Source organism: Triticum dicoccoides, chromosome 7B (assembly GCF_002162155.2).
Source record: "Triticum dicoccoides isolate Atlit2015 ecotype Zavitan chromosome 7B, WEW_v2.0, whole genome shotgun sequence".
Classification (NCBI taxonomy): domain Eukaryota; kingdom Viridiplantae; phylum Streptophyta; class Magnoliopsida; order Poales; family Poaceae; genus Triticum; species Triticum dicoccoides.
In genome coordinates, this window is record NC_041393.1 from 669,401,144 (window position 1) to 669,409,880 (window position 8,737).

Below are 8,737 nucleotides of genomic sequence, written 5' to 3' on the forward strand. Positions count from 1 at the left end.
AAATAACTTATGTTAGCACAAAATGATCAAGTTTACATAATAAGCTTATAGTCTTCTTCTTATTCTTATTCTTTTCCAAAATGACATAGATTAGCTTCATTTTACCTAAGTTGGCTCTAATATGCTAACTTAGAGCTTATATGTTTAGTTTCCTATAGGTTAGCTCCAAAATTACTTATGTTAGCACAAAATGATCAAGTTTACATAATAAGCTTATAGTCTGCTTCTTATTCTTCTTATTCTTCTTCTTATTCTTCTTCTAGTATTCTTCTAGTGTTCTTCTTCTTCTAATATTCTTCTAGTCTTCTTCTTCTTCTTCTTCTCTTCTTTTTCTTCTTCTTCTTCTAACTTCTTGTTTATCATTTCGCAGATTTGATTTAATTCACGGAAGCTTGCATGGATAGAGTGCTTCTTTTCCATTTGTGTTTTATTTTGTATCAATGTGAAACTTTTGTGAATTGATGGATAACGGTGTTTGATGAACAATGTGAAACTTTTGTAATATGTAACAATGGAACTATGTGTTGGCTATGTATGTATATATGATGAAACTTGTGTGTTGGATATGATTGTTATATGGATGCTTGTTGTATATATATATGTGTTGGATATCTCATATGTGAAATATTGACCTGAGATTAAGAAAAAACAAAAAAAAATTAAAAAAATTGTTACTAATGGCGCACTACCATGGGGTGCACCATTAGTATAGCAGATACTAGTGGCGCACTGTGGGCAATACTAATGGCGCACTACGTGGTGCGCCATCAGAACACCAGATACTAATGGCGCACCAGTGGTGCGCCATTAGAATTTAATTCTAATGGCGTGATGCTAGTGGCGCACCAGTATTGCACCATTAGAAGGCAAAACTGGTGTGCCACTAGCATGCCTTTTCCTAGTAGTGAAAGTTTTAAAAGATTTTCTGGATTGTCTTATTTATTTTTAATTTTGAAAATTCAGTAGTTAAAATTGGGTGCACCTGGTGCAGTGCACCTGGTGCAGTGCACCCACGGGTGCACCAAAGGGTGACCGGGGGGACCCATTGACCTGGTCAACTGCCCAGTCAGCTGGTCAACTGGGTCCGTAGGTCCCGATGGCAGCGATCCAGGGTCGGCCCCGGTTAGTGCCGTGTCGGTGGCAGTGGCGTTCGCGGGAGGAGGACACGCGGGGGCTGCGGCAGCTGTCGCTGGTGGCCGGAGGTAGGCCGGGAGCGGTGGGGGCAGCCAGGCGACACCTAGAGCGCGCAGGTGTGGGCGGTTGGTGGGTGCAGCGAGCAGCGGCCATGTGCAGGCAGGTGGCCAGGGGGCTCATTGCAGGCGGAAAGCAGCAGGGGAGGCGAGGCATCAATGGCGAGCGCGGGGAGGTTTGCGTGGCGCGGCACGCAGCAGATGGCTGCGGCAGGAGGATACGGCGAACGGAGACGGGCAGGCAGCGGCGACAACTTCATCAACGGTAGCAGCCTGCAGCAGCAGCGGCAGAGCCAGCAACGGGCGCTGGAGGAAGAAAGGGCCCGGTCGGGCGCGCGCGAGGGCCGCGGGGTCCGCGGGCTCGCAGCCGGGGTGTGGCCCTTCGCAGGCTGGGGCGAGGCAGGGGCGCGCGGAGCACCGGCTGGAGGCAGTGAGCATGAAAGGCGACAGCGAGCTTGGGCATCGGCGACAAAGCAGCTAGGGGCCGCGCGTGAGGTAGCAGAGAGAAGGGAGATGTGGCGCTGCTCACCTAGGAGCACAAGAAAGGCTCGGTGAGTTCACAGAGCGCATGGGGGCGACGAATCGACGCGGCGGAGCTCGAAGGCCAGCGGCGTAGACGGGGCTGATCCCGAGGATATGGTGCGGCTCCATTCGAACGGATGCACGGGGATGACGGAGTCGACAACGAGGAAGCCCATGGACAACCTCCCAATCACCAGGGAGGCCAGTGGCCGCGGGGACGGCGGCGGCACGTCGATGACATCGGTCACGAGGTTTAGAGGAGAAACGCGATTGGAGAGGGGAATTTTCGAGGCTAGGGTTCGTCAACGAAGTCGAGGGAACAGTTATACACCTCTAGGAGCGCTCGAATGAACGACACGAGGCAACCGAGGCATGGACGGTGTGTGTGCGCCATGGTGCCCCTGCCTCTTCCTTACTCCGGTACGTGAAGAAGGAGAAGGCCCGTTGAGTGGGCTGGGCCTCTCTAGACCTATGGGCTGTATGTGAGCAGTGTTGTCTCTCGCTTTTTCTTTTCTTTTCTTTTCTTTTTCTGTAAAGCTTTTGGCTCCTGTTTTACATTTATTTAAGGTACCAAATGAGTTTTGTTACATGTGAAACTTTGCACATAAATCAAGCGCAGCAATATTAGATGGCACAAAAGGTTTGGGGCCAAAATGAGTTGTCTAACTACTTTTAGAAATTGAAAATACCAATTTTAATTGCTGCTGAACCACTAAATTAATTCCCAGGGGCATTTTGGGAATACAAATGTGGTTGGTTTCATCATGAAAAATGCTTAGAGAAGATTTGTCAAATTACGAACACTTAAGTTTGCAGTTTGAAGAAAATTTATTTTTGACTTTGTTTTAAATTTGAATTTGAACTCGGTTTGGGTCAAAGTGGGGTTTAGAAAATTAATTGTGATGACATGCAATAATTAGTGTGTGAATACTGTAGCTTAACTACCGGAGCGTTACAAGTAGGAGCAAAGCAGAGAAGAAGAAGACTACTATGTTTGACATATTTATTACTCAAGGTGTGTTTGCTCTAATTCATGTCAATTCTGGTTCAAATCTTGTGCAAGATGATCATGAGATCGTCTATGCAACAAGATTGTTATGTGCAGGCCTGAGCGTTGGGAAAGATTAATTTTGAGATGAAGTCGTGGTATGATTTATTAGGCATGATTGAAAGCATCACGGTTCGAGCGTTATCACTTTTGTGAAGTCGGGTATCCGTTACCGCGTGATCCGATCACACGAGGCCTAAAACAAACACTATCCAATGACATCTATTACCCTCCATAAATAAGTTACGTTACCATCATCCGACCAAAACAGCCTGTTAATCTTGATCGGACAAATACTACTCTGATTCAGCGACTTAGCTTTCCAGGTTATGTAGGCGATGCGTCTATCTACATCGGCAACCCTGCGCCTGTGTTCTAGCTGTAGCACACATGAGACGGACGGGCACCGGCGAGGAGGAAGGCGATGGGTTTGGCGAGACGATGATCTATGACGCGATGAAGTATGCCTCGACGGACTCCGGCGATGGGTTTGGCGAGACGATGATTTACGACACTAGCGCGATGGAGTCTGGCTCGACGGACTTCGCCATGACGTCCTACGGCGTGACGACCCCCATGTGCAGCGCGAGGGACTATCTCCATCAATAAGGCGCGAGGTAGGATTAACATTACATCGGGACTTGATGACAACTGATAGGATACGAAACGATTGGGCAGTAAAACAATTTCATATCTAAAACGACTTTATTTTTTAGTATGTCGAGTGTGTATTACAGTATTACATAAGAGACAGGAGGGGGTAATTTACATTTATTTTAAGAAACGTTAGGCTGGGATCATTGCATCATGGCTGTATCGGAGCGCTAGGAATAGCAACAATCTCAGACTAGCACGTATAGCAGTAGCATTTAAAGTCGCAGTCACAATATCCCCACATGTAATCGGAGCTTTCATCTCGGCATGTATGATCGCAACCGTCGGTAAAGCCAAAGCACGGTCCTCTATAATTGCCGCTCAGGTGCCGGCATTGACTCGGCAAGTTGCATGTAGACGCCATTGAACACAGTGGATATACTAGCACATGCAAGAATGTGGTTAATTAGCTGAAAGATTAATCAAAACAACATCTGCCAAAAAAGATTAATGAAAACAACATATTAAGTTGCATACATCAGCCACTTCAATGCCAAAACTTTAGCTGTTAGGAGAGACCTATATTTACAACAATTCATACATGTGCATGTACATACCAGCGGCTACGATGACAATTAGGAGCACGGCTCCAGAGATATTCTTTCTTAAAGGCGTCATTGGTTGTTTTTTATGAAAGTTTTTTATGTTGAAGAAAAGAATGAGCAAGCAAGTTGGTGGACGAATATATATATGGCAACGTATCAGGTGAAAACGCTTGTTCAGTGAAAATCTGAAAACTTTCCCTCTTAACCATTAGATCTAAAAGGAACGGATAATATGAGAGGTGGATCCCCCTTAGCCACTTGAACGTGTTTGACAGAAACCCCCCTGCCGCATCTTAATCTCCTTGTACAACTTCATCTCCTACCTCACGCGATCTAATCAATGTGAAAACAAATCACCGCCGGAGCTCGCCGGAGACCCCGCGCCCGCGTGCCCGCCGGCCTCGCCGCGCGCGTCATCGCCAAGCACGCTGCTGGCGCTGGAGATGGCGCCGGTGACGTTCACGCCGACGAAGCGCACGCCGCGCTGGGCTCCCTGGGCACGCTCTACGCCGGGGCGAAGGCACTGGGCGACGAGTTCTTCGTCACCGCCGCGCCCGACCGCGACGTGATCCTCTGCCCGCGTTCGCTCCGGCCGCTCGATTGAACCCATAAGTACACGCAATAATTAGCCGAACCCTGCGGGCTCGTCCATGAAATTTGTACCATAACAACTTGTGACCAGAGTCGACCGCTTCGCCAGGTATCAAACCATTAACGACTCACTGCATGGTAACGAATTACCATCCCATCCATCTTTTTACTGCTGCCAATTAGTGAGCATGTAGTAATTTGTTTACTACATGTACTAGTAATTAGGGATCATACCATTGATGACTCATGTAGTAATTCGTTACTACCTGTAGTAATTAGGGATCACACCATTGATGACTCACTGCACTGCATGATAAAGAGTTATCATCCCATCCATTTTTTCTACTGCTGCCAATTAGTGAGCATGTAGTAATTTGTTACTATATATAGTAATTATGGATCAAACCATGGATGACACACTGCATGGTAAAGAATCTACATCCATTACCAGCAATATATACTATCTCTATTATTGCCAGTCATTCAAACATGGTAAAGAATCCACATCCGTTACCACCTATAATTAACCTATTACTGCCACTCATTAATGACCTCATAGTCGGGATGTCACGACCACGTATGGTAACAAAATTAAATGCGTTACTTTTTCTTGCACACAAGGTCACCCTCAACAAAGTAGTGGTGGAGAGAAAGATTTCCCGACGCGACCTGCCCGCTTAATTAGGACTGGTCGGAGCGTACGCTAGGCATTCTGCGTGCTCGCTCACAATAGCGTCACCGTATATATAGTATATGATAAGACCCCTTAAGACCTTATTCTGATAAGGTCACCTCCTTATTCTGCTAACACCTTCGATCGCACACAACCCCCCGAACGCAAAAAAACTAACCCACCTACCGCACCTTCTTCTCCCATGCGGCCCACATACCCACCCCGTCCATCTGCCTCTGGAGCGACCTCCCCCCTTTTCTCCCCCGGGATCCACCCACCCACACCCACCCCGACCACCGGCCAACCGTCCCACCACCTTCCTCCTTCGTCGGACCTGGCTGGCCCCAACCTCTTCCTTCCTTGCGCCGCCTCATGAATCCAGTGCTTCCTACCTCACCGGCAAGTCGCCCACCGTGCAACCCCACTGCTCGATCCCGTCGCCGGCTTATGAGGAGGACTGTATCTGGCCGCCCTTCTCCCTCCCCTCCCCTTTCATGGATCCACCTCGTAGAAAAAGACCCGCCGTCCATTCCCATGGCCACAAACCTCCCCCCTTCCTGTCTCCAAGCAGACGGCCCAGCCAGACCCAGCCGTGGTGCGCCAAGCAGGCGGCCGTGCTCCACTTTCCCATCTCCATGCCCGTTGAAAAAATTGGGTTCGAGCCCTCATGCAGTTGGTGCCTTCTCGTGGATCTGGATCAAATCTCGCTCCAACTGCGGCCATCTGGTTGTGCAACGGTTAGTACCACCGGCGACGAGGAGCGCGGCTCCCTCCAAGCTCCCCTCCTCCTTCTGTGCGGTACAAAGAGGAGTGCGGTGCTCCATCTCCACCATGCGGGCTCCTCCTGCGATGGGAAGTTGGGTATCTGCCCCGGCGACCACTCCCAAGCCGCCACGATTGGCCCCGATGGCGCGGCCACCCTCTACCATGCCCCTTCTCCACTTCTCCTTCTCCTTCCCCGTGGTGCACGAGAAGAACCCCTGACGGTCCCAGGTGAGTCCCTCCCTCTGTTCGACTTCATCCGCCGTGGAGCGGTGCCTGCAACGGCCGCCCAACGTGGCTGCGTTGCGTGCGCTGACCTCAATGTGGCCGAGCAGTTTAGTTTCTTGGGTGGTGCTGTGCGGTATGTGTGGCATGCAGCTTGGAGCGAGCGGGCATGCAACTCAGAGTGAGCGAGCAGACATGATTCAGTCGCTGGGGACGGGATTCGACCACCGGGGATGGGATTCTGTGGAGGCATGACTCCCGCATCACAGAAAAATCAAACGATAGAGGGCCACGAGCTTCACCCCTAGCCCTGCACGGGACGACGATGATGGCCCGAGGATGAAGACGCCGACAGCATGGCGTGCAGCTCGTCGCGGCTCAAATTGTAGCTCGGTATGCCGAGGCTTGCAGTCCGCTCGCTTGGGTGCACCGTTCTTCGTGCATATCGCCGTGTGTGGTCCCCCTCCTTTCTTACAGTCGTGCACTCCGGCGATCAGAGTCGTGCATTCTGTGACCGCGGCTGTGCAGCTCGGTCAAGTGCGCAATGAAGTTCCATGCACGTGATGTTCGACGAACGCAAGTGCACTGCAGCTCCTGATGGTGGACTGCGGAAGGTGCAGTGTGGCTGACGCACTCTTGAAGTTCAGATTTTTCTTTTTGTTCTTTTTCAGATTCCGATTCGGCACAAACACTGCAGTTTGTCTGGGTCGTCTGTGAAGTGCGACTGGGTGTCTAATGCTGTTTTTTTTGTTGATTTTTTAGGTTTCCAAAGACATCTGTGGTTCGCACTAAAAAAATTCACGTTGGACCACTTGTTTGTACTCCCTCCTTCCATCTATATAGGGCCTAATGTGTTTTTCGAGGTTAACTTTGACCAAATATTAGAGCAATAATATATGACATGCAACTTACACAAAGCACATCATCAAATTCGTATGTGAAAGGAGCTTTCAATGATATAATTTTCACATTATGCATGTCATGTAGTATTAATTTTATCAACAGTCAAAGGCGGTCTTGAAAAACGCATTAGGCCCTATATAGATGGAAGGAGGGAGTAGGAGCAATTACTTCAACCGCGTGTGGTTATTAGATTTTTGGGTAGAGGGAATATCTATGCAGTATTGCAGTTCATTGTAAAGTTTTGTCTTTGGAAACTTCCCTTTGTAAAGAGAAATTTGTAAGGCACCCATTTACTTCAGTAAAGTTTTGTCCGATGCAGTTTGGAACACACATGAAAACAATATAAAAATGCACTTAATTGGTCTCCTCTCGGCGGTGAGTGAGAAAAAGACAGCAGAAACATGAAAAAAAAACTTTAAAAAGCCTAAGTTAAAAAGAAAATCATGCAGTTTGCTTGCTGGTCTGATGCGGTGCGATTTAACATCCGATGCGTTGTGTTTTCTGTCTGATGCAGTTCACTCGTCGGTTTTGAGATCGTGAAAAACAGTGTCCGCATTTTGGTAAATTCAAAATTGCTCTTAAACCGTAAGAAATTAGAGAGCGTGTTCTACATGAAAAAGTTGTGCCTCGTCGATATCTTTCCATCATCGTATAATTTGAGTCATTCTGATCAGCGTTTTGTAAAAATTTGGCGAAAAACGGCTGCTGCCTATCATCGCCAGCCGCACTATTTTCAAAATTAACAAAAATCCGTAAAGAATCTCAAAAACATTTCAACATGTAAAAGTTGCGTCTCGTTCGTAGCTTTCCAACAGCGTAACACACGCCTTGTTTCGACAAACGGTTCAAAAACTGGAGCGAAAATAGTACAAAAATTGCAAAAAATTCGAAAAAACAAAATTCCATGATTTACTAAATTTAAAACTGCTCTTAAACCGTAACGAATTAGAGAAACTAATAGATATGAAAAAGGCGTCGATATCTTTCCAACGCCCTATCGTTTGCTTCATTCCGATGTGCGATTTAGAAAAAAATGCGAAAATACACTCGCTGCATCCCGTCATGCGCGCACTATTTTTGAAACAACTCTTAAACTGCAATGAATCTCGAAAAGTGTTCAACATGACGAGGCTGCGCATTTTCCATAGCTATCCAAAGGTATATTATACGCCTCGTTTCGACAAACGGTTTATAAACTGGAGCGAAAACAATGCCAAAAAAATGCATGCGGTTTTTTCTAGTGACATTACAATGCTCGTTTGATAGGGATGCAGTGCCCTTGCGTTGAGCATGCAGTGCGGAAGTGTTTGCAGAATAACTATTCTGCTAATATTAGCAAAAAGTGTTAGCAGAATATATATAATGTGGGATTTTCTACAATAGCTTATCACTGAATTAGCTAAGGTTTTCGACGGTGTAAAAATTCTCAAAAATCCTAAACTAACACACCGATGTATCACATATCCAACGGTGGGATTGAAAGAATATGACTGGATGTGTCCTGGACAAAAAGAATAAATATTTACGTATATATTGATCCCGCAGTGAGCTGAAATGTTTTTTTTTTCGCCGAGAGCCATAAATGCATATTTTCATGATCACACCGTTTAATCATTTTATTATA

At 47.2% G+C, this 8,737-nt stretch overlaps 1 protein-coding gene across 1 annotated transcript; it reads left to right on the plus strand.

Annotated features, from left to right (window-relative positions):
• Positions 1 to 5,496: 5,496 nt before the first annotated feature.
• Positions 5,497 to 7,434, plus strand: LOC119336054. The gene is made up of 3 exons (XM_037608096.1): positions 5,497 to 6,216; positions 6,973 to 7,028; positions 7,268 to 7,434. The coding sequence occupies exons 1-3, from the start codon at positions 5,718 to 5,720 to the stop codon at positions 7,301 to 7,303; spliced, it is 591 nt and encodes a 196-aa protein (XP_037463993.1). The 5' UTR covers positions 5,497 to 5,717; the 3' UTR covers positions 7,304 to 7,434.
• Positions 7,435 to 8,737: the final 1,303 nt, after the last annotated feature.

Excerpts from the sequence above, each read along its gene's own strand:
- LOC119336054 (XM_037608096.1), top strand. The coding sequence starts at position 5,718 with ATGGATCCACCTCGTAGAAAAAGACCCGCCGTCCATTCCCATGGCCAC. Across the intron at positions 6,217-6,972 it reads AGAACCCCTGACGGTCCCAG|GTTTCCAAAGACATCTGTGG; the intron begins GTGAGTCCCTCC and ends TTGATTTTTTAG. Across the intron at positions 7,029-7,267 it reads TCACGTTGGACCACTTGTTT|GTAGGAGCAATTACTTCAAC; the intron begins GTACTCCCTCCT and ends TGGAAGGAGGGA.